Source organism: Hylobates moloch, unplaced genomic scaffold (genome assembly GCF_009828535.3).
Source record: "Hylobates moloch isolate HMO894 unplaced genomic scaffold, HMol_V3 SCAFFOLD_10, whole genome shotgun sequence".
Classification (NCBI taxonomy): domain Eukaryota; kingdom Metazoa; phylum Chordata; class Mammalia; order Primates; family Hylobatidae; genus Hylobates; species Hylobates moloch.
Window position 1 is genome coordinate 11717652 of NW_026652285.1, and position 26672 is coordinate 11744323.

The 26672-nt window shown below is 46.0% G+C and overlaps 2 protein-coding genes and 1 pseudogene across 9 annotated transcripts in view; 2 read left to right on the forward strand and 1 right to left on the reverse strand.

Moving 5' to 3' along the window:
* The window catches only part of LIG3 (DNA ligase 3), a 45446-nt gene extending 36726 nt beyond the window's left edge, over nucleotides 1-8720 (forward strand). For 4 of the 6 annotated variants that reach the window (XM_032162966.2, XM_058446029.1, XM_058446030.1 and 1 more), the window contains 6 exons: nucleotides 269-411; nucleotides 750-824; nucleotides 2226-2372; nucleotides 2879-3074; nucleotides 3637-3758; nucleotides 5235-5766. In XM_032162966.2, the coding sequence (XP_032018857.1) occupies nucleotides 269-411; nucleotides 750-824; nucleotides 2226-2372; nucleotides 2879-3074; nucleotides 3637-3758; nucleotides 5235-5468 (917 nt within the window). In that variant the 3' untranslated portion in view covers nucleotides 5469-5766. Of the gene's footprint in view, nucleotides 1-268; nucleotides 412-749; nucleotides 825-2225; nucleotides 2373-2878; nucleotides 3075-3636; nucleotides 3759-3963; nucleotides 5213-5234; nucleotides 5767-8057; nucleotides 8218-8355 lie in introns of those variants that run through there. The other 2 variants (XM_058446027.1, XM_032162969.2) reach the window with 2 other exon arrangements.
* LOC131384499 (oligosaccharyltransferase complex subunit OSTC-like) lies at nucleotides 5887-8065 on the forward strand (annotated as a pseudogene).
* A 1066-nt stretch (nucleotides 8721-9786) lies between the features above and the next one.
* RFFL (ring finger and FYVE like domain containing E3 ubiquitin protein ligase) overlaps nucleotides 9787-26672 on the reverse strand; it is a 77004-nt gene continuing 60118 nt past the window's right edge. For 2 of the 3 annotated variants that reach the window (XM_032162970.2, XM_058446031.1), the window contains exons 3-7: nucleotides 22061-22471; nucleotides 18174-18257; nucleotides 17024-17234; nucleotides 15412-15435; nucleotides 9787-12823 (exon numbers count right to left, since the gene is read on the reverse strand). In XM_032162970.2, the coding sequence (XP_032018861.1) occupies nucleotides 12642-12823; nucleotides 15412-15435; nucleotides 17024-17234; nucleotides 18174-18257; nucleotides 22061-22471 (912 nt within the window). In that variant the 3' untranslated portion in view covers nucleotides 9787-12641. The remainder of the gene's footprint in view (nucleotides 12824-15411; nucleotides 15436-17023; nucleotides 17235-18173; nucleotides 18258-22060; nucleotides 22472-26672) is intronic. The other variant, XM_058446032.1, reaches the window with a different exon arrangement.

The following is a 26672-nucleotide window of genomic DNA, read 5'->3' on the forward strand; positions in this document are numbered from 1 at the left end:
AACTAATACTTTTAAGCAATCTATCATGTGTCCAACACAGTTCAACACCCCAGAGCCCAACACATTGGGTGTGATTATCCCTAATTTACAGAAGAGGAAATTGGGGCTTATAAAGGTTAAAATTACACAGCTAGTAAGAGGTAGCTCCAAGAGGTAAACTCTGGCACTCTGACGGCCAGGACCCAGGTCCTCTTCCTGATCCTGGGCTCTTGGGACTGGCAGAGATGGCTCCTCCAACCCACACTCATCTCACACGCTCCCCTCCCAGGCGGCATGATGTCAATCTTCCTCATGGGCTGCTACGACCCTGGCAGCCAGAAGTGGTGCACAGTCACCAAGTGTGCAGGAGGCCATGATGATGCCACGCTTACCCGCCTGCAGAAGGAACTAGACATGGTGAAGATCAGCAAGGTGAGGAAGGGACCTGGTTGGCCCTGGCCTCTGGACTGACCATCATCACTGAGACAGAGGCTGTGCTTTGGGGATTACAGGTGTTGTTTTTCTGTCCCCCCAGAAAGAAGGGTTGCAGCTTGCTCAGGGGAGCAGGATTAGGCCTTAAAATCTCTGAATGCCTTCCTCGTGGAAAATGGCTTGCATGCCTCTAGGTCATACCCACTGTGGGCTGGGAGGATCACATGGCTCAAACGTCAGCTGTTTAAGTGGCTTCTTATAATCTTATTACCAAGAGAAGGGATTTAAGCCTTATTCCAGGTTGGGAACAGCCCAAAATAGCATCTTTTCTCCTCTAGGACCCCAGCAAAATACCCAGCTGGCTGAAGGTCAACAAGATCTACTATCCTGACTTCATCGTCCCAGACCCAAAGGTATTAACCCAGTGGCTTGGGGTCCTCCAGCCCATAGAATTAGCTTGCAGGTTCTCTAGTGCCACAGAGAATCCATCTCACCTCACTGAAAGTCCACCCAGGGATGGGGATCTGGATTTCCAGCCAAGTGATAGGCACAAGGACAACCAGACAACTCTGAGGAATTTTGAATAGAATTGTTTCTGAAATACAATTGCTTTAAAAAGAGAGAGAGAGAAGAAGAGAGTACCTATCCCCTCAGCACAAAGGGTGTGTTCTAGAAGTAATCTGTCCCAATCCCTTCTTGTACTGACCAAGAAAGAGATCTAGAGAACAAACAGGACTTCTCTAAGGTTATTCAGCAACAGCAGAACTAGGACCCGAGTTTCCCAGCTGTTAGCCAAAGCCTTTTTGGTTTTTGTTTGTTTTGTTTTGTTTTGTTTTTGAGATGGAGTTTCACTCTTGTTGCCCAGGCTGGAGTGAATAGCGCGATCTCAGCTCACCACAACCTCCGCCTCCCGGCTTCAAGTGATTCTCCTGCTTCAGCCTCCCAAGTAGCTGGGATTACAGGCATGTGCCACCACGGCCGGCTAATTTTGTATTTTTAGTAGAGACGTGGTTTCTCCATGTTGGTCAGGCTGGTCTTGAACTCTCGACCTCAGGTGACCTGCCTGCCTCAGCCTCCCAAAGTGCTGGGATTACAGGCGTGAGCCACCGCACCCAGCTGTCTTTTTGGTTTTAACTGTTCTGTATTGCTTCTAGCTGGTTGGGAGATACTTTTTTTTTTCTTTTTTTTTGAGACAGGGTCTCACTCTGTTGTCCAGGCTGGAGTGCAGTGGCAAGATCTCGGCTCACTGCAGCCTCCGCCTCCCAGGTTCAAGCAGTTCTCTCACTTCAGTCTCCCAAGTAGCTGGGATTACAGGGGTGCCACCACGCCCAGCTAATTTTTGCATTTTTAGTAGAGACAGGGTTTTACCTTGTTGGCCAGGCTGGTCTCAAACTTCTGACCTCAGGTGATCCACCCGCCTCAGCCTCTCAAAGTGCTGGGATTACAAGCGCGAGCCACTTCGCCCGGCCAATACTTGCTTCTCTCTTTTTGAGATAGTCTCATTCTGGAGAGCAGTGGCATGATCTCGGCTCACTGCAACCTCTGCCTCCCGGGTTCAAGCGATTCAGCTTCTGGGTTCAGCCTTCTGAGTAGCTGCGACTACAGGCGCGCGCCACCATGCCTGGCTAATTTTTGTTATTTTTTGTAGAGACAGGGTTGCGTCATGTTGGCCAGGCTGGTCTCGAACTCCTGACCTCAAGTAATCTGCCCACCTCAGCCTTCCAAAGTGCTGGGATTACAGGCATGAGCCACCACGCCCGGCCACTGATACTATCTTCTTAACCAGTGATGACCTGCTGGCTTACTCCTGACAGAAAGCTGCCGTGTGGGAGATCACAGGGGCTGAATTCTCCAAATCAGAGGCTCACACAGCTGACGGGATCTCCATCCGATTCCCTCGCTGCACCCGAATCCGAGATGATAAGGACTGGAAATCTGCCACTAACCTTCCCCAACTCAAGGTAGCAGCTCTTAGGCTGTATGTGTATTCTCCACCCCACTGTCCAGGCCTTGGAGCCTTGGGCATCTGGACCATTCACATGTCCTCTGTCTTCTCCTTTCCCCCATTCTCCTGAGGCAGAGCAAGGAGGGCAATTAGAGAGGGAGACAAACTGCTGCTGGGCCAGGGGCACAGCACTAGACTTCCTTCTCCCTCCATCTCTGAGTAGAGAACTTTGCATTTGCGAGGCCCCACTGAGCAGCCTTTAGTCTGGGGAATAAGAGTTTGCCCCTGTTGCCCCAGCAAAGCCTGCTTTGCTGTACAGAGAACAATGATTTGTACCCTGATTACTCAGGCTATAGGGCCATACTTTGGAATGGTACCAAGGGAGCCAACTCCTTTTCCTTGCTCTTTTATCTTTCTCACATCTTTGTTCCCATATGTGCCTAAAATACATCACACACACCACCTCTGAGGCCAGACTGGGAAGGCAATGAAACCCTCTGACATTGTCCCTCCCCGCCTCAGGAATTGTACCAGTTGTCCAAGGAGAAGGCAGACTTCACTGTAGTGGCTGGAGATGAGGGGAGCTCCACTACAGGGGGTAGCAGTGAAGAGAATAAGGGTCCCTCAGGGTCTGCTGTGTCCCGCAAGGCCCCCAGCAAGCCCTCAGCCAGTACCAAGAAAGCAGAAGGGGAGCTGAGTAACTCCAACAGCAAAGACGGTAAGGATAGGGAGGGGGCTGGTATGGTGAAGAGGGCAGTGTGAGGGGCAGAGATCCAAGGGCAGGGACCCACTCTCACATTCAGCCCTGAGATCTCATGATTATCTATGTCCACTGCAGTGGACACGGACTGCATTCCTGGTGTGTGTCCAGCCATGGGCCAGAGACCCTTCTGCTGGGTACCCTGTATCTGCTCAGCAAACCTGAATGGAGCAGTACCCTGGGGACAGCCAGTCTGACCAGGGAATAAGCTACCTTTGAGTAAAGGGCTTAGCTGATAACTCTTCACTCCCCTCTTACCTATGCTCATAGCAGAGAAAGGCCCTGGTCCTTCGCATTACTGCCCCTGACTTCAGGGAGCATTATCAGCAATCCCTACCCTCTTAGTTTTTTTGTATCTTACATTTTTTAGAGACAGGGTCTCACTCTGTCATCCAGGCTGGAGTGCAGTGGCACGACCGTAGCTCACTGCAGCCTCAAACTCCTGGGTTCAATTGATCCTCCTGAGTAGCTGGGACTATAGGTGTGCACCACCACACCCAACTTCCTCTCTGTCCTGCAGGCAACATGCTGACTGCAAAGCCTTCTGCTATGAAGGCGGGAGAGAAGCTGGCCATGAAGTCTTCTCCAGTGAAAGTAGGGGAGAAGCGGAAAGCTGCTGATGAGACCCTGTGCCAAACAAAGGTGAGGGTAAAAACAGCAACACACCACGTGGGCCAGTTTAGCCCAGGTTGTGTTCCCAACCTTATGCAGAAGAAGTTTGAAAGAGGATGAGCAAAGGTGTTTGGGGAACATTGGCTAAACCTCTTCCCTGCCTGCAGCCACTCCTCTGTCGTGGGCAGGGTCAGCAATGCTGCTGCTCACCCTGTGTCCTCTTGTTGCCTTGCAGAGGTGGCCAGCCAGTGAGCAGAGAGGAAGAACTGTGCCAACAGGCAGGAGATAGAACAGCCCGGCCTAGCCAGGAGAGACTGCAGGGACTCACTCAGCTGCTGGCCCCAAGTCAAAATTTACATTAAAGGGGAAGGCCCAGTCTGGGTGTGGGAATCAGCATTGTGAGTTTGTGGTCAGGGTGGAAGCAGGTCCAGCAAGCACTGACTGGGGGAGAGGGCACTGGCTTGGTGACTCTCCTCCCAGGAGAGGAGCCTTTTCCCTTTTACACTTACTTGTCAGTCTTGGGTTTGGCAACATCTCCTGAGCAATTTTTTTTTTTTTTTTTTTTTTGGGATAAGTCTCGCTCTGTTGCCCAGGCTGGAGTGAAGTGGTGCAATCTTAGCTCACTGCAACCTCCGCCTCCCGGGTTCAAGCGCTTCTCCGGCTTCAGCCTCCCGAGTAGCTGGGAGTATAGGCATGTGCCACCATGCCCGGCTAATTTTTGTATTTTTAGTAGAGACAGGATTTCACCATGTTGGTCAGGCTGGTCTCAAAGTCCTGACCTCAAGTGATTTGCCTGCCTTGGCCTCCCAAAGTGCTGGGATTACAGGCCTGAGCCACCGCACCCGGCCTCTTTTGAGCAGTTTCTGATGCCAAGAACTAGGTTTAGTACTGGCTCAACTCTGGGGGAGCTGATGGCTCAAAGGACAGATAGAGAAGTAAACATATGATTTACACCCATGTCATTGCGTCCCCCACGCTCCCCACCGCCATCCAGGAGTTAAGCATAGAAGTCTGACAGCTGAAGGCCTGAACTCGGTCCCCAACAGACCTGTAGAAACCTTTCCCCTCTCTCTTCCCAGCCTGAAGTCCTTGAACCCATTGAGAGTAGTAAGCAGGACTCCTGACCCCTCAGTCTAGCAGGTTGTAGAGTAGACTGCTTGGTCTCAGGGCACATCACTGAGTCTGGGGGCACTGAGTCAGAGCCAGCTCCGCCTGCCCACCATGACTGGGTGGCTCTTATACACGTGTACTCTTCCCATCTCCAGGTCCCAGATGTCGAGGCCTGTCCACTCTCCTTTTCCCCTGGGCAAGGGTGGAGGGGCGTGTCACTCCTGTATAATTTGGAGTGACTGGAGGGGTGGGGGTATTGATGCATGGTATTCCAGTAAACTCCTCTGCTTGTGTCCTAACTCTAGGCTCCCTCATTCTGTCCCGTGCTCATCTGGGTGAAGACCCATCTGTACCCAGTGTAGGTCTGACCCCACCCTGACCCCTCTGCATTTGCAGGTACTGCTGGACATCTTCACTGGGGTGCGGCTTTACTTGCCACCCTCCACACCAGACTTCAGCCGTCTCAGACGCTACTTTGTGGCATTCAACGGGGACCTGGTACAGGAATTTGATATGACCTCAGCCACACACGTGTTGGGTAGCAGGGACAAGAACCCTGTGGCCCAGCAGGTCTCCCCAGAGTGGATTTGGGCATGTATCCGGAAACGGAGACTCGTAGCTCCCTGCTAGATTTGCTGTCTTCCCTCTCCCTCAGGCCATACTCTCCTTTACCATACTACCGGACTGGACTCAGGCTGGAGGCAGATAGACACAGTATAGGGCGGATGGGCTTGCTTCTCCGAAACCCACCAGTTCTCCACGGTCTTCTGGACCAGGAATTAGTTGCTGTGGGTGCCACAACTGAAGTCAGTTTCTCTTGCTGGTTTAAATAGATCTTTCAGAGCTGGGTGCTGGGTTTGCCGTCTTTTTGTTTTCTTTGAAAAGCAGCTTAGTTACCTTTCTTATAAATAAAAATATCTTGCAGTTATCTTTGTCCTTTCCCCACCTGCACCCCCAATAATTTCCCTAGAGATTAAGGAGTAAAGGCTGGGCTATGGCAGCTCTGTCCACAAAGCCTTCTCTCCCATCCTTGCCTGTTCCTTTGTGCTTCCAGGCTCATTTTAAAGTTGTATTTAAAGGACTGCCCTCAGAAATGCTTCTATTTAGCAGAACTTGTATTCAGCCTGACACCCTTTGCCAGGAACAAACCCTCATGTGAAAGAAAACAAAATGAACTCTTTTGACTTTCTTCTCTGTTCTCCTATTACAGGGTGAGGATCCCCAGTTTGAAGGGAGGGGACTAGGGTCAGGTAGGAAAATGGGGCCTTTATGAAGAAAGGGGAGGTTATTTGGGCCACTCCTCTGGAGGGATAGAGGGCTCCAGGAAGATCTGCATCCCCAAAACCTGGAAACAAGACTGTTCTTTAAGAATAAAAATCCACGTGGGGCTTGAGGCCAAGAACAGCCCTTGCCGCCACCAACATGGAGACATTGTACCGTGTCCCATTCTTAGTGCTCGAATGGTCCAACCTGAAGTTGAAGAAGCCACCCTGGCTGCACATGCCATCAGCCATGACTGTGTATGCTCTGGTGGTGGTGTCTTACTTCCTCATGACTGGAGGAATAATTATATGATATTGTTGAACCCCCAAGTATTGGCTGATGAACGTGGGCATCAGAGGCCAGTAGCTTTCTTGGCCTACAGAGTAAGTGGACAGTATATTACGGAAGGACTTGCATCCAGCTTCCTGTTTACAATGGCAGGTTTAGGTTTCATAATCCTGGACCAATCGAATGCACCAAATATCCCAAAACCAATCGATTTTTTTCTTCTATTCATTGGATTCGTCTGTGTCCTACTGAGTTTTTTCATGGCTGGAGTATTCATGTGAATGAAACTGCTGGGCTATCTGATGGGTTAGAGTGCCTTTGAGAAGAAATCAGTGGATACTGGATTTGCTCCTGTCAATGAAGTTCTAAAGTCTGTACCAATCCTCCAATATGAAATGTGGGAAAGAATGAAGAGCGGCAGTAAAAGAAATACCTAGCGAAAAAAACAGGAAGCATATTGAAGCTTGGACTAGAATTTCTTCTTGGTATCAGAGAGACAAGTTTATCACAATATTTTTTTTTTTCCTGCTGACCTATTGATAATACCAACAATGTTGAGTGGCATTTTCTTCTTAGTTTTCTTAAAGAAAATATACTCCATATCTGCAAGGAAAAAATAAATAAAAATCCACACCTGAGAACAGATCCATATAACCTGCTTACAAAGAACAGCTCCTGTGCTACCTGAGGCTGATTTATTTGAAGAACAAAAGGAAGACAGACAATTTAGTGTGGACAAGTGCTATTCAATAGAACTTTTTGCAGCAGTGGAAATATCCATAAATGTGCACTGTCCAACCAAACTAGCCACAGATAGCTGCTGAGCAATTGAAATGAAGCTGGCACAACTAAGGAACTGAAGTTCTTATTTTAATTCAACTTCAAATGGTCACATGTCACTAGTGACTACCACACTGGACAGTGCAGGTGTAGACGGAGTTCAGATCAGATCAGAGTCCTGAAACTTAATGACTCTAACCTTAGGCAAGTTACGTAACATCTAAACCTCAATCCCTCCAAGTAGAATGGGGATAGCCATTGCACCTAAATCACAGGGTTGTCCTGTTGTCCTGAGCAACATTATGTAAAGCACTTAGCCCAGAGCCTAGCACATAGTTATCTAGAGTTGGGAACGTCACTGCTGGTGTGCATGTGCAGACCCTACCTGGGAGAAGGGCCTAGCCTATGACTTTAGAACCCTCAGTTGCAGGTGTGCATGTTCCAGCTAACACTCCACTCTGAGTGCAGGCTCATCAGGACACCATATGGTTGTAAACTGGCTTCCATGTCCCAATCCTTCCAGCTCTTGAGGGTCAGTTCTCTCCTTATGAACAAATTAGCAGGCTCTGGGCCTGTAAGATCAAGGGCCGCTGCGCACCCTGGCCATCCCCCCCACCCACCACCCCCCACCCCCCCGCCAACTTTGATCTGATTGACTTTGGCTTCCACCTACTGTTTAAAATGTGTATGTTGGGGGAGTAGGGACAGCACGGGGAAGGGGTTTACTTTCCTGACTCTAGCCCAGGACATTTGGTGTTTTTGAATAGGCACCATTCAGCCTGGCTTCAGTATTAGGAATAAGATACTTTTTATTCCATCCTCTATGGAGACAAAAAGCTGCTCCTCATTTGAGTACTGACCTACATAGGTTTCCATTTCTCTCTTCAGCCTCAGGCCAAACAACTGGACAGGGCAGCAGAACAAGGCTGGCTCCTCAGGATCCTGCCAAAGGCACTGTCCTCTCAACCTGGACCCAGCCCCACTTGCTCTTACTGGTTGCTTACACCCAGAGTGCACACTCACAGGAAAGGGGCTCTGCTGGCTGCAGGTGATCATCTTGTCCTTTCTCTGCCTTAGTGTGTGTTATTGCCATTTCAATGTCAGTGGTTTTTTATGTATTTCAGTCTTTGCTGCTGAGATCTGACTGTATATACTATTTTGCATCCTTTCATGTATTTCAATGCAGCCCTCAACATCATCATCATAAATCTCTCCAGCAGAATGCTGGAGGCCTCCCTCTTCTGAACCTTTACATGCTGCTGGCTGGCATCAAGCAGAGGTCATCACTGGGCGCTGAACAGGTCAGCTCCCTAGGGCAATGTGAGCAAAGTGTTGTGGCTCATCCTCGATCCTTTATGCCCTTTTGGCAAGATTCCTTTCTCTTCTCAGTCACAGAGCAGATGGACACATAATCTTGTTCTCCCAGGGGCTGCATTCTCAGGAGTCTTTTCCCTGCTTCTTGGGCGCCTGGTCAGGGAGGTTTGTACAAGCCTGTGCACACACAGCAGTCTGTCACGAGGCTGGGCCAACCTTTTTTTTTTTTTTTTTTTTTTTTTTTTTTAAAAACAGACTCTTGCTCTGTCATTCAGGCTGGAGTGCAGTGGTGCAATCTCAGCTCACTGCAACCTCTGCTTCCCGGGTTCACAAGCCATTCACATGCCTCAGCCTCCCGAGTGGCTGAGACTTAACAGGCACACACCATCACTCACAGCTAAGTTTTTGTATTTTTAGTAGAGAGCGCGTTTCACCATGTTGTCCAGACTGGTCTCAAACTCCTGGCCTCGAGTCATCCACCCACCTCAGCCTCCCAAAGTGTTGGGATTACAGGTGTGAGCCACGGCGCCCAGCCTGGGCCAACCTTTTCTGAGCCATAGTCCAACTGTACTACAGCTGTATCCAAAAGGTACCATTTATCTCCCAGGGTAACCTGAAGACCTAACTGGGCATACTAGCTGTCCTCAGATTCCTTTCCATTTCAGATCTTTAAGGCCCATCTCTTCTAGATCAGTGTAAATATCTGAACTCACTTGGTGCTTCAACCCAATTGGTCTTGGGATTCATCCTTTTCCTACCCACCTCTCATTCTCTTCTAGGCTGTTCCATGGCCTCTTCCACATGTTACATGTGTGGTCTTGAGCAAGTTACAACAACACTGAGCATCTTGATCAAGGTCACTTGGCCCAACCACAGGCTAATCCCAGGCCATGTGCACATCCCAGGATTAGCTTGTGGTTTATCAGTTATTTTGTCAAAAAAAATTTTTTTTTTAAATACAGGGTCTCACTCTGTCACCCCGGCTGGAGTGCGGTGGCGATCAGAGCTCACTGCAGCTTCAATCTCCTGGCTCAAGTGATCCTCCCACCTCAGCCTTCCAAGTAGTTGGGACTACCCACATGCACTACCATGCATGGCTAATTTTTTGTTTTGGGGTTTTTTTTTTTGTTTTTTTAAGTAGAGACAAGGTCTCACTACATTGCCCAGGTTGGTCTCAAACTCCTGAGCTCAAGCAGTGTTCCCACCTTGGCCTCCTAAAGTGTTGAAATTATAGCATGAACCACTGTCAGGCTCTTTTGTCAGTCCTGTCAACCTCTAACATCCTCACACCAGACAGGACAGGTGTCTGTATTGAAACTTTATTACAAAATTATAAAGCAGAGCTCTGTAACAAAATAATACACATTTGGGTTTGCTTTAACCTCCAAGTAAGTCTGAGAAAATCTTAATAAAAGCCACTCGAAGTAACAATTCACATCCAAGAAATTTCCACAAATTTATACAATGTATATTGAGCACTAGTTCCTGTACAGCTTATTCTTATTAGTTTGGATCCAACTATTCCAATGTATTATGAACCAGTCAGCTATCTGTCTTTTGAAACAAGTCTTAACTGAAATCTCAGAGCAATCAGCAAAAGCTACGGAATAATTGTAAGAATTAGATGTTTCCATATGATTAAAACCAAGGATCCATAAAGGGCAGGAGGGAGGATTCAAAGATTTTAAAAAATCAAATTTTAGACCTTGGTTAAATATTAACTGGAATGGGATCTTGGAACTCCCAACTTTTATTTGGTGTAATAAAAATGATGCAAAAAAAAAGAAAATCAGGGTTGTTTGACACCTTTTTTCCTAAAAGGAAAACACCAAAAGGGGATAAAAGATTTAAAGGCAAAATGAGTAAACGACCTCAGTTTTAATTCTTACTGAGGTTACTAACCAGCTATCAGTATATTCTTTTCGGTTTGTGTCTAGGAGGGAAACTGAGGAGGAGGTAAGGCTTCAGCAGAGAAAGCAGGTTGAAAGTAGAGAGCCAGCTTCTGCCCTGAAGTTACTGCTAGATCGTAGCTGAATTGCACATACATAGACCTGTTTTACAGAGGAACTGAGTAGCTGAATGAATGATCCTTTGCTAAACTGGTAGGCATTGTAAACTATAGTATTTACTGCCCATGACAAAAGTGGAAAGGGATGTCTTCATAAGCAAATCTGATTCCCCCAACTCCTGCAAAGGCTGTGGTTCAGAATCAAATCATCCAGGACTTTGTATAATGTTGAGGTAAATGGCCCAGTGTTCAGTTGACAACTATTTTATGCAGTTATTTCATTCCTCCAAAGGGGTTTAGTGGTTGGTGATGGAAGGAAAGCGTAAATATGTCTGTACCAATGTAGTAAGTCCCTTTAGAGGTTTCCCTCTGCCATCCAGAGTCATGATTGGTTCTAGTCTCAGATTTTTCAGCTGCATGGGAGGGGTAAGGGGTGGGAGTTGTCTGCCAAGGCATTTAGGGTTTGCATAGTTCATCCATTGGTAATGGGAAAACACTCTGCTTTCCTGATAATGTGTTTTGTGCTTGGCCATGCTTCTCCAGCAAACTCTTAAGCCCTCCAGCTCTTCTAGGGGTGTAAAGACTGTGAGGGCTCAAAAACATCACCTACTCATTGTATGGTCCTTCCTAAAGAGCCTAGAAAATGCTTTCTCCTGCTGGGTGTGGTGGCTCACGCCTGTAATCCCAGCACTTTGGGAAGCTGAGGTGGGCAGATCACAAGGTCAGGAGTTCGAGACCAGCCTGGTGAACATGGTGAAACCCCATCTCTACTAAAAACACAAAAATTAGCCGGGTGTGGTGGTGGGCGCCTATAAGCCCAGCTACTCCAGAGGCTAAGGCAGGAGAATAGCTTGAACCCAGGAGGTGGAGGTTGTAGTAAGCCAAGACTGCACCACTGCACTCCAGCCTGGGCGACAAAGTGAGACTCAAAAAAGAAAGAAAGAAAATGCTTTTTCCCTGACCTGCCCCCAAAAATCAGTAGGCTAGGAAAGGGAATGAACGTAGGGTCTCCTCACTCCCCACCAACCTGGGAAATAAAGACTTGAACTATTGGCTCACAACAGACTCCAGTCTCATTCAGTACCTCCTGAAAGCTCAAGTGCTCTGTCTTAACGTTTGCTCTCCAGAAACTTCAAGAGAAGTCTGGCCAGAGAAGAGCACAGGCTCTTTGCCTAAATCTATTTCTTCAGTGAGACCAAATTTAAAACTACCATGGATAAGGGAGAGATTTCATTTTCAGGGGAAAGTGGCTTAAAATTCTTCTAGTTGGGAAAAGTATCAGAAGCCAAGCCAAAATTAAGGAGAAGGCCACTGCCTCCACCCATTGCTTCCCCTTTCCACATAAACTAAGGATGGTGCAAATCAGGTCCCAAGAGAAGCAGCAGCAGGGATTATGAACGCACTATCCCTTGCAGACAGAAACGAATTTCCCAGCAGTTTTGGAGCCTGATGTTTTGTTGGCTCCCAGAGTCAGGTCAGGAGACCAACAGCTTCCAATCCCAGCATTTAAGGAAGCGGCTTTTAACAACTTTGAAATTTTTCTATGGCATTTGTATTTCATTTCTCACCAAGGATAAGTTTACTGGTCTAAAATCTGTCCTAAGGACCACTATCAGTCTGGTAAACTAACATTTTTGGTCCAAAGAAACAAATGGATCTAGGCAATGTAGCAAGAGACTTTAGCAAAGATAGTTAAAGCACAGAAAGCCGGACAGACCAGAAACTTAAATCCGAATGTGCCGGGAGGAGGACTTCTGATTGATGAAACACATGGGCAAGCATCTCCCATATGGGGTGGGGATGGGCTGGGTACAGGAGGAGGGGTGAAACTCTAGGTTCGGGGAGGAAGACAGGACCCAAGTTCTGGAAAGTTCTCTGTTCATCAGTTACCATCATCACTCCAAGATCACTGAACCAAGAACACAGCCATGTGATTTATACAAGTTCCCACTGGCCTTGGGCTTTGCCAGCCAAGAGGTACACCCCTGGCAAGACAGGCATGCTCAGGGGTGAAATGACATCTTGCTTGCCCTGGTCTTGGGAACACTGCAGTATTTCTACTAGCTTGCTCCTCTGCAAGCTGGCCAACCCTGAGCCCAGACACCCCAGGCTATTTCCCTGTAAGGCACTGAAGAAACCGATGCAAGCTCTCAGGACCGGAAGACATGCACAGCTCGGATTACATACTGCCGGCAGATGGGACATTCATTCATGCGCTTGCCACACTTGGTACAGGTTACCATGTGGCCACACTCCAGCAGAACACAGTCAATGGGTGAGTCCATGCAGATCTTACACAGGTTCTCCTCCAAGCCTGATGGTACTGCTCCCCCTGTACAAACACACAGGGCAGAAAAAAAGGGGCAGAAGAGTAAGTGAGGAGAATGTCTTAAGTGTATAGGGGTGACTGGAGGAGGGAGGTGGGAGATAATAGGTACATTGTGAACAAACTCTCAATGCACATACTTCCCTCAAATAGAGCTCCTCCAAGGAAACATGTCCTCAATAATCAACTCTGGTTACTTGTTTAATCCACACTTCGTCCCCTCCGACAGGTACAGATTTGAAAAGTACAGTACTTGTGGATCAGATAACATCCCAGAACATGAGAACTAAGGCAAAGTTCTCAAAGCTTAAAAGAAATAATTTTCAGACAGTTGGGGCTGTAATATAGTGAGTGTGTGAGTGGCACATAGGGACTCATTATCCCCTGAGGCAGAACAGGCTAAAAAGATAAAACTGGTTCAGAAAAGTTTAGATAGAAATGGAACTGTGATGATTGGTTCATTAAGGATCACAAGGCTTATCTATAAACATATCCTCCATTTAATAAAGTCAAGGATCATGGGGGACCCCTCTGCTATCTCACAAACTACTCCCAGGTTTCCTCTGGAAACTTCCTGGTGGAGAAACTTTGCAGAGATTATTGCTCCCTCTTTCTATTTTTTATACCCTTTTTTATACCCCCATGACTGCCTATCACATTGGATTAAAATTTTGAGTTTGCCTACTTACTCCCAGAGTAGACTATGAGCTCTTTAATTCAACATACTCAATTTTTACAATTATATGCTTAGCATTTATTCCATGCTCCGAGGTTAGATATTCATCTTTGAAGCCCCCAATGCCAGTCATATGGTAGGTACTCTAAATGTCTGATGAATGAACTTCTTCCCAAGGGAATGACAACATCCCACATTTACTGAATGCTTACTGTGTGCCAGGCACAGTCCTGAAAGCTTTGCATGTGTTAACTCACTGAAGCCTCACAAAAACTATAAAGTAGGACCTCTTGTTATTTTCATTTTATAGATGAGGCCAACTGGGGCAAAAGAGTTAAGTGGCTTGCCCAAGGGCACAGAGCTGCTAAGTCGAGGAGCCAGGATTCAAACCCAGGCAGTCTGGCCCCACAGCTCCTGCTCTAGAATGGCCTTCTGCCTAACTGTCCTAAGAGCAGAAACTATCCAGACAGTATCAACTGCCGAGTACACAGAGTTCTCAATAAATGCTAACTGGCTTGTGTCACTAGCAGAATATAGTGGGCATGACCAGTATCCTAGTAGAGCTGACCCAAACAGAAAAAATCATGTTCAAAAGCCCAGCCATCTCAACATGTCTTAAATTGTAGCCTGAAGTAGGTACCCATAAAAAGGAACTGATCTCACACAAGTCACCTCTACCATCTGGGGGTTGGCCAACCCATAGAGGAATTCTCCCTTATTGCGTCTATACTTTCTCTTTTCTGGACTATTAAAAAGTTAAGAAATACTTCCCCCTAGGAGGTAGGCTGGGTGTGAAAGGGAGTGAAACCTATTTGCCTCTTTTGAGGTGCTGTTGGCCCTAACAGAGGTTTGGAGACTATACAAATACCTAAGATGAGTGGGAATAATTTATAATTTTCAGTTACTCATTCTCTCAGGAGTAACAACAAACACATTAACTCAGTTGTCAGCATTCTCCCAAGGAATCAGAAAAAGAAAGGAAGCACCAAGTAGATCAGCCTGATCTTGGTACTAGGTGATGCTCCGGGGTTGGGGGGTGGAGGTAGGTCTAGAACTCCAAATGGTTTTAGGGAATTGAGAAAAGCTCAACTGTTTTTTATGTCTGATTAGAAGTAATCAGACATAAAACTGCCCTTTCTGAGCAAAAGGCCATTTTACTAAATAAATTTGGGAAGTCTTCTGAAGTAAGTTTTACAATGCTGCAGGCTAGTCCAACACTATTCCAAGAACGTTCTCTCTTGGGAGGGAGTTCACAACCATATACCCTTGAGGCTTTTGAAAACACATAGCATATTTTAGAATGTCCCCACAGATGGTCAGGAGTTCTGCAGTGTGTTCGGGGAGTACCTGAGGGCCCAGTGGTGGTCTTTAAGTGAATGGCAGCTGAGCTGAGAGATATAGCTTGTGCCCAGAGACTAGCACATGTGTTAGCTCCAAAGTAGCTCTAACCATCACCAGCCCTGTACAAACAGGGCTGTCTCAGGTCACCACCCTTTCTTTTTGGTTAGTACCAGAAGCTGCTAAACACCCTGATTCCCCAGAAGGTGCACACAGAGACCCTCCCTACCCAGACCAGAACTGAACACAACAGGATTTTTAAAAATGAGCTGAGTGTGATACATGCCACCCCTCCTCTGTTTCAGTGTTTTACAAATGTTGGCTTCTGAGCTCAGGTAGCCCAGGGACATGCACTTCAGTCAGTCCGCCCCTATGTATGCTCCACTCTGCTTCCTGCACAGGGAGCAGAGAGAATTTCTAAAGATGGTGAGAGGCCCCCTGGGTCTCAGTGAGTTTCCCACACACCCTCTCTCTGGAGGCTCAAATGCTCAGAATTCTTAGACTACTAAAGGGATTGGGGTTGAAGGAGGGGAAGGACAAAAGGGCCTAAGCCCATTCCCAAACAGAAACAACTACATACCGTTTTGGTCTTCGGCACCACTGACTGAAAAGGAAAGAGAAGGATGTCTGAATAGGTAAGGCATGATGGTACAAACAAAGTCTCTTACTGCCCTGACATCATTTCTGAACTCTTACCACTCCCTGCTGGGAACCAGGCTTGCCAAGAGCCTAGATGGACATCTGCCCTCTACTCACTCTACATGCTCAGAACTCAAAGCTCCTACTCATGCATCTGATCTACTTTTTTTTTTTTTTGAGATGGAGCCTCACTCTGTTGCCCAGGCTGGAGTGCAGTTGGCTCACTGCAACCTCTTTCTCATGGGTTCAAGCAATTCTCCTGCCTCAGCCTCCTGAGTACCTGGGGACTACAGGCACATGCCACCACTCCCGGCTAATTTTTTTGTTTTTGGTGGAGATGGGGTTTCACCATGTTGCCAAAGCTGGTCTTGAACTCCTGATCTCAAGTGATCCACCTGCCTCATCCTCCCAGAGTGCTGGGATTACAGGCATGAGCCACCACACCCAGCCTGGTCTACTCTTAGAAAAAGGTATTCCACCAGTTTGCACAAACTGCCAAGTAGAAGGATACTGTATATGTGCAATATCCTTTTCTACTTTGAAGCCAGCATTAAAGTCAAGAAAGAATGAAGTATCTAGCTGTTTCAGTCAGTCAGAGAATCTGGATAAAGTTCCCACATGGAGTCATCTGTTCTGTTCCCCAGGTCCTGACGACTCGAGAGAAGACTCTTGAAACAATCCCAAAGGGAAAACAGACTCCATGTCAGTAGGCCTCAGTCTGTAATCAGGTGAAGAGTCAGTCAGATGTCCCCTAACACTGATGAATTTGAGCTACTGGTAGAAGAGAGCCTGAAATCTGACTTCAACCACTCTTACCAGCAGGGAATCAGTACGTTGCTCTGTAGGAACCAAATCAACTGGGGATGGGAGGAAAGGAGAAGATTCTGTGGTGAAATAATTTCAGGAAATGCTAAGTTCAAAACAGCCAAAACACATATATCTTCTGCAGGACTTCTCTCCCTTTAATATAAAAATCTACCATAAATCAGTAATGAAGATTTGAGTTATTTTTCCCTAAACTCATTTAACCACGGACCCAGATATTTTCCTGGGCATCTCCTGAATGATACAGCGTAAAATGCTCTGGGAAATGAACAAAAGGAAGAGCCCAAGTGCAGACAGAAGAGATATCTTCTCCTACCATGTATGTAGATACACTTTCTACCTCCCAAATCTTCAGAACAAGCATTCTTATTCTAAGGTAAGAAAACTTACAAGGTGGTGGTGAGTAGGGAGGGGATAGCATATGGTGAGAAAGGCTATGGACTTAGACCAGAAAATTTTCAGTTAAAACTGGGCTCCATGATAAAAGGGTGATGTTAATAATGTCTATTTCATAGGTTGCTCTAAAGAATAAATACATATATGCAATGCCTAATCTAGTTTTGACACTCAACCACAAATGACAGCTATTATTAGATGGTGCAAATATGTAAGGTGTCTCCTTCCATGGCTAAAAGTGTGGAAATTGAGTCATGTCAATGCCATCATGCTTTGGAGTGATAGCAAACACTCCTGAGCTCTGTATAGCTACCATGCAGATAGCCCCTCACCCAGGTGCTGGAGTCCTTTCTGATCCTTGTATAGCCGGGTCACTCTCTCCATCAGCTCCCACTTCTCACAGCAGCCCTTGTAGTTGACAAAGTTGCGAGCCAAGATCTCTTTCAGCTGCCGCACTGTCAGGCCTTCAATGTCCTCCAGGTCGGTCAGGTCAGACAGAGAGGCCCTTCGGCCTGGGACAAAGCTGTCCTCTGAGTCAATAGACTGCAATGGCAAAGATGAGATCAGTGTGCTCAGCTCTTACCTCCCCAAGCTCTTTCTCCAAGGACCCCAAAGCAGTCACCACATCATAATTTTGGTGACTGAGCTCATGAAGGGTAGGAACAGAGACAGGATGAGTACCTGGCACGGTGTTCTGCATTGCAAAATATACTAGAATCTCTTCCTGACCCATGATTCTCTGCTCAGGAGCAAACAGACACAGACCAACCAATCAGTGTGATATAATACTAGATAGAAGTATAGTAGAAGGAGTGCTGGTTTGAGTCATATGACCCTAATTTTGAATCTTGACTCCTCTGCTGTTAATGCTAAATAATATCCAGCAAGTTGCTTACCACTCTGAGCCTGTTTGCCCCTCCATTAAGGAGAGAGAGCAGTCCTACCCCACAGGGGTACTGTAGAGGTTAAATATGACAGCACATGAAACCAGCATGGTGCTGGCCCTTCTCCCCTGGAGACTTCTGCTTGCCCACAAGAGGCACATTTCCCTGGCAAGTACTCCTCTATACACAACCTTGGCCACAGCTCCCTGGTCTGTGCTCTGGACTGGCCCTGCCTGGCTAATTGTCTGACCTCCTTCCCTTGACATGGCTACAGTGTACTAGAAGCAAGAAAAGAACAAGATTTTCACAGCAGCACCACAAGCCTGCCCTCTGGCAGCTCTTAGAAAGTCAAGAGACTGGAAATATAATGGGCCATGAGGCTTCTCAGTCTCATTGTGACCTCACAACTCCTTATAAACACATTGACAGCTTCACAAGTTAACCTGGAACACTAACACTAAACCCTACCCCAAAAATATAATTTCGGAAGCACTATCATCACACATTTATTCTCTCTCCACTGGAGTCTGCTAAGAGGTTCCTAAGAACACCAGTGAATGAGCAAAGGTGAAGACACAGACCCAAGCAGAGGCCCCACCTGGGTCTCATCCTCAGCAGGTGCTCTGGCCACGCTCTCCAGGTAGACGGGTTCCTCTTGATCCTCAGACACATGGCCATTGGCCTGTGGGAAGAGAAAAGTAACATCACATCTAGAGATGTCCCAGAGATCTGCATAGCATGGGCCTCTTTTCAACTCACACAATGTCCAGAATGTACTCCCATCACGCCCAGAAATTCGGAGCCTCTTACAGCATCATTACAAAAGCCTGCTCTCTCATACCAACTTTGTCAACAACACAAATACATTTCAATAGACAAAGCTGCCCTCTAGAACAAAACTGCATTAATTCTGCACACACCAGGATGGCAGTAGCCACAACTCACCATCAGTTTAATCTCAGCTTGAGCACCACAGGTGAAGGGAAGGTCACTGTGTCCATTCCACTGCTGGACTGCTGTCTATCTAGCATCAAGGTTTTTCTTGACACTGATCCAAAATTGCCATCCCTATCCCTGGTTCTGCTCCTCAGACCATAGTCTACTGGTTTTTTGTTTTTTTCCCCAAACTGTTTATACCATGTTTTCCCCTCCTTCACACTAAATCTCCCTGGCTTCCTTATCTGACACTGATGGGACAAAGTTTCCAGACCATCACCACCCTAGTCTCTTTCTTTTTTGCCTAGTAACTACTCTCACATTCTGGAAATGTGCTCCCCATGTTGAGCACACTATTATTAAGTGCTATGTCCAGACCTAGTCAAAGAGCATTTTAATGTATCTAAGAATCTATTAGCCTAACACTATATAAAACACTGCCTATGCTTATGGAATTTCATTATGCTTTGAATTCTCACTTCTCAAAAGGTTCCTCCTGAGTACTCCTTTAGGAGGTTTGGCCAAAGAGTAGGCAGAACTGTGAGCCTCCTAATTCCATCACCATTTAAGCCACAAACCCCTTAAGTAGATCCTCTTCGCCCACTGCTCCCTGCAGGCAAAGGGCCTGCTGTGAGCTCAGAGCAAATAGGTGTCTGAGCTCACAGGCCTTTTCCACCAGATTCTGGGGATGCCAGTGAAGGGAGAATCTGGGAAACCAAAGTCACCCACCGACCCCAGCCACTCACCCCACATTAGGATGCATAATATGGAGCTAATCAAGAAGAGGCAACCAACTGCAATGGAAATGAAAAGTAGAAATAACAAAATGCCAAGTGAAGTTAAGATCAAATGCATAGTACACATATATGGGGATGGATCCAAATCAATGTCTTCATCAACAACATTTTCTCTTAGCTTACTCTAGATCCTCACTGGTCTCTCAGGTAGTGTCACCTTGGAATTAGCCTGGAATCCTTCAGAGCCTAACATGTTCCTAAGTAGATATCTTTCAGATGTCCTGTTTCCTAGAAAGAGAAACGACCACATGCTGCAAAGCATGCACTTGTCTTTCCAGTTTGCCCACTGGCTAAATAAAAATCCAAAACTAGTACCTGTCCACAGTTGTGCTTATTGTATACACTTCCTTGCCTAGCAACTATTGATTGCTAGGACACTAAAGGTGAAAGAACTCTGGTTGAGCAAGTATTATAAGGAAATTTACATTCTAGGTGCAGCTCACTTGTGAACTTGTCAGACAGCACTGCGTAAGTTACTTAATTCTTCCGTGCCTGTTTTTCCTGCTTGCAAAGTGCAGCTCTCACCAGAACAGGGTATGTAAGCAGACATTAAGGTCTCTTGAAAATCTCAGAGGAAAAGTACCCACTTAGATCTTGTATGTAGGGTGACCTTTAGGTGCAATCTGGAAATTTCTGGTTAATGACAGGAAGCTTACAATCTTTTATTGAAAAATCTACCTGAAGGTTTGGTTTTTTGTTTTTGTTTTCTGAGACAGGATCTCACTGTGTTGCCCAGGCTGGAGTGTGGTGGCATGATCATGGTTCACTGCAGCCTCGACCTCCCAGGCTTAAATGATCCTCCCAACTCAGCCTCTTGAGTAGCTACAGGTGCCCACCACCATGCCCAGCTAATTTTTGTATTTTTTGTAGAGACAGGGTTTTGCCATGTTGCCAAGCTAGTCTCAAATTCCTGGGCTCAAATGATCTGCCTTAGCCTCCCAAAGTGCTGGGATTACAGGCATGAACCACCACGCCCAGCCAAAGTTCTTTACAGAAAAAGAATTCCTCAAGTTCTTCTCCTGGCTCCTTATACATAGAGTGAAACACACACACACACACACACACACACACACACACACACACACACACACCACACACACACACACACACACACACACACACACACACACACACACACGCAAAGGGAAGAATGTATAGCAGGAGTTAAAATCTGTCTAGCAGACCAAGAGTCAGAGCTTAGGAAAGAGTTAAAGTCCAGCTGCGGAGAAAAACATGTTCAGGCCAAAAAGGGAGTTAAATGATTTTACTGCAGTTAAATTATGCTATCACATTGGCCTTTATGCCTCAGTGGTTGTCAAGAGCTGAATCAGGGGCCCAGTCCTGGCAAAGGAGGTGATCATAAACAAGTGGCAGCAGCCATCCACATCATGTGTGGGAACAAACAGCACTAGCATTATACCAGCTCTAAGTAACTCAGAGCTCTTTTAGACATGGTATCACGCATTCAGGTCTCTCAACATCCTGGCAAGACCAAAAGTGGTCTGTGATTACTAACCCCATTTCATTGTTGGAGGCTCAACACTTGCCCCAGGGGACCAAGAAGTCAGTGACAAAAGTGGATGTGGAAATTGGATCTTGTAGTTCCTAATTCCCCCATATTGCCCAAGCCCTATAGATCAAGGGTCTCCAACCCCTGGGCCACAGACTGGTACTGGTCCGTGGCTTGTTAGGAACCCGGCTGCACAGCAGGAGGTGAGTAGCTGGCAAGTGAGCATTACTGCCTGAGCTTCGCCTCCTGTCAGATCAGCAGTGGCATGAGATTCTCATAGGAGTGTGAACTCTGTTGTGAACTGCGCATGCGAGGGATCTAGGATGCATGCTCCTTATGAAAATCTAACTAATGCCTGATGATCTGGGTGGAATAGTTTCATCCCGAAACCAATGCACCCCAGTCTGTGGAAAAACTGTCTTCCACAAAACCAGTCCTTGGTGCCAAAAAGGTTAGGGGCCGCTGCTATAAATAACAGAGTCACTTAAGGCACTTGTGCAACATCATCACTTCTTATACAACAGTTATGTCCACTGGCCTCACTCTAATCCAGTAGTTAGTTGGTCTACCTGTCTACCTTCCCTCTTCTGGGGGCTTTTTGAGGACAGAGACAGTATATTACTCATTTCTATACGCCCCAGGCCTGGGTCATGATTCAGTTGATGTGCTGCTCTTAGCTTACCACTTCCAAGCCCCCCCGGATAATGAAGAAGCAGCATACAAGTAGAGCGTGCCAACTACTCCTGCTTCCAGCCGGTGACTGGTAAGAGAAGCAGTGTCTTTGTTTCCCCACCCTCCCTTGCCTCCATATAGCCCTTTGCTTTCCTATATTCCTTGTGATGGTTACTAAGGAAATCAGTTTCCAATCCAGCCAATGAAGACTGCAATAAAGGAGTTAAGTTGAAAGACAAATTGGAACAGAACTAAATTTGATGGCTTAATGGTTACTTTTCTCAAAATATTTCTGGAATGATGAACTTTAAAAAATGTCTAACTAGGATATGTGTGTATTAAAAACAAAAAACAAACAAAAAAATTTGGTACTATGCATATCATCTCTGAAGAAAGCCAAAACATGAGTCTGATACCCAGAAAACACTTGGTGCACCAGCAGTCAGAAAGGCTTCACATAATCAAGACACTTAGCCTTATACCCCATTCTCACAACACAGGCAGGAGAGGAAAATAAAAATGAGCCCTCAAACTGGCACAGACTGGCAGAGACTACAAATGGGCCCTTACCTGCTGATTCTCCTGAACCTGGGCTGGGGGAACAGAGGTGGCTTGTGCAGATGAAGAGGGGAGGTTGGGTGAGGTAGGTGGAACCATGCTGGAGTGAGGCTGGGTCAGGAAGGCCTGCTGCTCAGGAAAGTCTGGGGACAAGGTGGAGGCACGAGTCCTGTCTTCCTGGGAGATTATAGGCTGCTGGCCAAGGACCAAGAGCACCAGCTCTTCTTTCTCCCGGCACATTTCGGTAGAGATGTCATGGAGGCTGAGATAGTCCCTCAAGTCCTTCACCTTCATCTTCATGAGCTCCTCTCGCTGAAAGGCCGTAGCTCGAAACCGTTGACAGAGAAGGCAGAGGCGGGGCCCATTCCCCACTTGGCTCGAACAGGTCATGCAGAAATTTTTCTTACAGTCCAAGCAGGTCTGCTGCTTAGAGCAAGAGACACAGGAAACCATGCCAGATTGAGAGAACAAGACAGAGAGTGAGATGGGAGCTTCAGAGCTGCCAAGCCCAGCAGGATCTCCTCCAGTCACTCTTACTAAGCTCTCTCACATATCTAAGGGTGCAAGCCACTTTCAGATTTTAGATTAAAAGCCACTCAGGGGGCAGACCTCCAGTGTGTATTGTGTATATCCATGTACAGGACACTTCACATTTATTATTTAATCTGAGGCTTACTTTATTTACTCATGAAGCACCTGAGGTATTAATCAAGACTGCCAGCTTTAGAATCAAAAAGCTCTGCATTTTTGTTAGGCCTCCCTCCCTTATTTCTTGCAGTGTCACCTTGGGTGTGTAATTTAGCCTCTGGTGCTCAGTTTCCACATCTGTAAAATGGGGGTGATAACAGTATCTACCTCATGGGGTTGTTGTGAAGATTAAGAGAGAACCCATTTAGCATATCTAACACAAAATGAGTCCTCAACAAGTGTAAGCTGTTTTATTATAGCTAGGAAATATTAGCTAATGGTGAGAGCCAGGATTCAAATCCTAAACTATAATTATTTCTGCATGAAGGTTATGGTGGTGGTGGTTGTTACAATTAATATTAATTTATTGAGGTGCTTCTATATGCTAGCTTATCATTTAATTCTCAAAGCGACATTGCAAAGTAGGTATTAGTGTTCTTCCCTGATTCGCAGACAAAGCAACTGAGGCTTAGGGAGATCAACTATTGTATTCAAGGTCAGGCAATAAACAGGAGAGCGGGTATTCACACTCAAGGTCTGTCAGAGGCTAATGCCCATGATCACATTCTTTCCACCAGGCCATACTGCATAGCTCAGTTCCATTCAAGCACAGAGCAGTTCTGAGTCAAGGGCCTGGCTTCCCATCTCCAAATTCCCCACCCACTGCCCCATCGACACAGGCTCCCCACTCCAGGAAGGCCCACTCAGAGTGCTGGGAACCCAGTGGTGCTTACGACCATATCCAAGACAAATATTTAGACAGTGACGGCAAGCCGTCTGGACATCAGGGTACTCTCGTTCCTGAAAGCACAGAGTGTCTCAGTTAGGCAACAAGAGCGCCTGATGGGCAAGCTGGTACTGCCTGGCAGCAGCTACTCTGGCAGTCGCTGACAACACAGGAAGGCTTACTCAGACCACAGGAAGCAATCCTTGGCCTCTCACCCCACAGGCTGAGCGAGCACAGTGACATCTAGCTGAGCTCTGTTCTGGCCAAGAGCATGTCACACCCCCAACAAGAGAGGTAATTCCTGAGCACACTGGGATTGGCCTCGAGGGCACCCTCACTAATCCTTTAAAGAAGTTAAAAACTTTTCATCCTGTGTTGACTTAAGTAGTAACTTAAATATTTCTGGTCCATCTTTTCGAAATATAGAAAGCTGTTCAAGCTAAAAAAGAAAGCTCAAGAGACAAGATTCTCATAGTCAAGATCACAGACACTCTGGGCTGAAGTAAATGTATGCACAGTTAAGATAGTTATATAAGTTTTGTCTAAGTATCATTCACATAGTAAAGGGAAAAGGAAATAATATTTACCACCCAGTTTTGGCTATTAAGACTTAGAAGGCATTGCAAAGGGACATATATCAAGCTCCCTAATCCTCCACACAGTTATAACCAAACAATACTGTTCAGAGACAGACTTAAAAGGATGCATGGCTGCACTAGCATTGTAACGGTTCTGGGACCAGTAGCCATGCAGGCAGAAAATTGATGTTTTTGGGTATTTGGGGTTCATTCACATCTAAAGCTTTTCTATTGGGAAATGAAGTCTGTTTAGGACGACTGAGACTGAACCAGGAGGCTTCAATGCCATAAACCTGTGGGCCTGACATGGAATATTACTTAAGTCAATGCAGTTGGACAAGACCTAGCTTGACACAATTATAAAGCCTGCGTTGCTCAATCAGCCAGGTCCAAACAACTCTCTATTCTTTCTTCAAATGTGTGTGGCTTGTTGGATGCAAGATCAGAATGCAGACAACAGCCTAGCTTCTATGCACCCGCTGGCTCACAGGGGACTCTGAAATAAGCTGGCATGTGAAACACACCCTACAGGAACAGGATAGGGCTTGAGGCTAAAACCCCAGTTTGCAGTGGCAGGAGAGAACAAGAAGAAAGGAAAAAAGGGCTGTCAACAAATGCAGGCAGAATGAGCAAAGGACACGCTTATGTATAAATTCTACCGAATGGTTCAAAACAACTGAGTAACCAGGTAGCAAGAAAGATGAATTAGTGGAGGCAATCACCATGTCTGCAGAAATGCCCAGAGTGCACTGAGATATCCAGCATCACAGAACTGGCCGCGGCGCCTCAGGCCGGCACCACCCTTCAAGGATGCCGTGTGCAGGGCTCTGCTGGCTCCTGTTTGCCAACTGCCCTTCCCTTGCTCCTAATCCCTCCCACCCCTATTCCCTGGAATATGGGAAATATTACATGAGAGAATGTATATAAAACCCTAGCACAAGGTGGGTGCTCCAGAAAAGGTAACACAGTTACCTTTTTCTTTTGCCTTACCAGCACCTAAGACCCAGTCCTCTCTTAACACTCTGAGATCTGAATATCACTTCCATGGCTCCAAGCATAACCTCGTCCTCCAACTGGTCCAATTAAAGAGGCTGGGTGCCAGACTCCCTCCAAAACTGTCAGGGTCGCTGCTAAACCACAGGGAGCTATTACCAATAGAGATGGGGTATTTGGCTTGTGGCAAAAGTACAGCCTGCCATTTCTCTTTAGGACTGAAAACTCAGGGAATGCAAGGGTCACATCTTACTTATATTCTGTCTATAAAGTCCTGAATGTTATCTGTGCTTTGCACCCAATAAGCATTCAGAAAATACTGATCATAATGAAGAAAAAGGAAAAGAAAAAGACAGTAGGATCCATGTAATCATTTCAATTCAAGCACTTCTAGAAAAAGACATTTTGAAAGCCCCTGGCTGTTAAATGCCAAACCCTTAAGATAAGAATGCTGATCCACTTAAGCATGAAATTACAAATGAAAAATTCTCATAGATGAAAACACCCTTAATATTCACAAAATTCACTGTAAATTGCACAAAATTAATTCATACTTTTGTAGCAAGAAAATATTGCAAGAAAATATTGTACCAATAACCATCTTTTACCATCCAAACTGGAATTTTTCTTCCCCTCACAGAAGCTCTTCTTGTTACACACACTTTTCTTTTGTCACATCGTATGGTGTGCACTGTCCTCACCTCCCTGTCCGACTGCAAGCTCCCTGTTAAGCAGCAATGGCCTTCTTCATCTCTGCCTCCCTAGCCCAGGCAATTCCTGATACACAGTAGATATTCAGTAATTCATTTTCCAATAAATAAGAAAAAAAGCACCTTATTTTAATCATTGCCATGCTTCTCTAGGCACCCAGGCCTGTAACTGTCATCTTCTACTCGACATGCCGAATGTCTTCTAGGAGGGGACTTTGGAATCAAGGACCTGGGTTTGAATCCCGGCTCTGTCATTTAATAACTATGTGATCTTGAGCACTACTGAAGTCAAGGGAAAAGAATGAGTATTTTAATATCTCTCATGCTATTTGTCAGGAATTTAACACATTCAATGTTCTTCTTAAATTTTAAACCCTGAGCCCTAGTTTCTCATATGTAAAATGGGATTTGGGAGATTCTAAAACCTATATCATAGCTATTGTGAGGATTAAATGAAATAAAAAAATTTAAATTCCTTAAACAGTCCTTTGCACATAGCAGATGGTTTAAAAGTATGATTTCCTCTCAAATTTCCCATGATCACCATTTTAACATCCTATCACTTATTATGAGCTGCAAACCTCTCATTCTACAGAAAAATGCAGAATGCAGGAGTTCTTCATCCAGATGAGGGTTTACCTTCTGCCCTAGTCATGCTTGATCACAGATAACTCACTGCCTCTGCAAGAGGGAGGGTGCACACCTAGACACCATTATCTAGCCAGTAATTTTATTTCCAGTTCACTCATTTGGGAAGCATGGCTCCCAAGCATTTCAAATGAAGTCTGGTACAGTATATAAGCTCCAGTCTTTGTTATGGTCTTAATGTACCTGAGGCATCCTTAACATTGTTTTTGATAAAAAGAACAAGTTAATCTGCAATCAGGCCTTTTGTGATGGTGGCTAATGAAGGAAATAACATCAAGTGC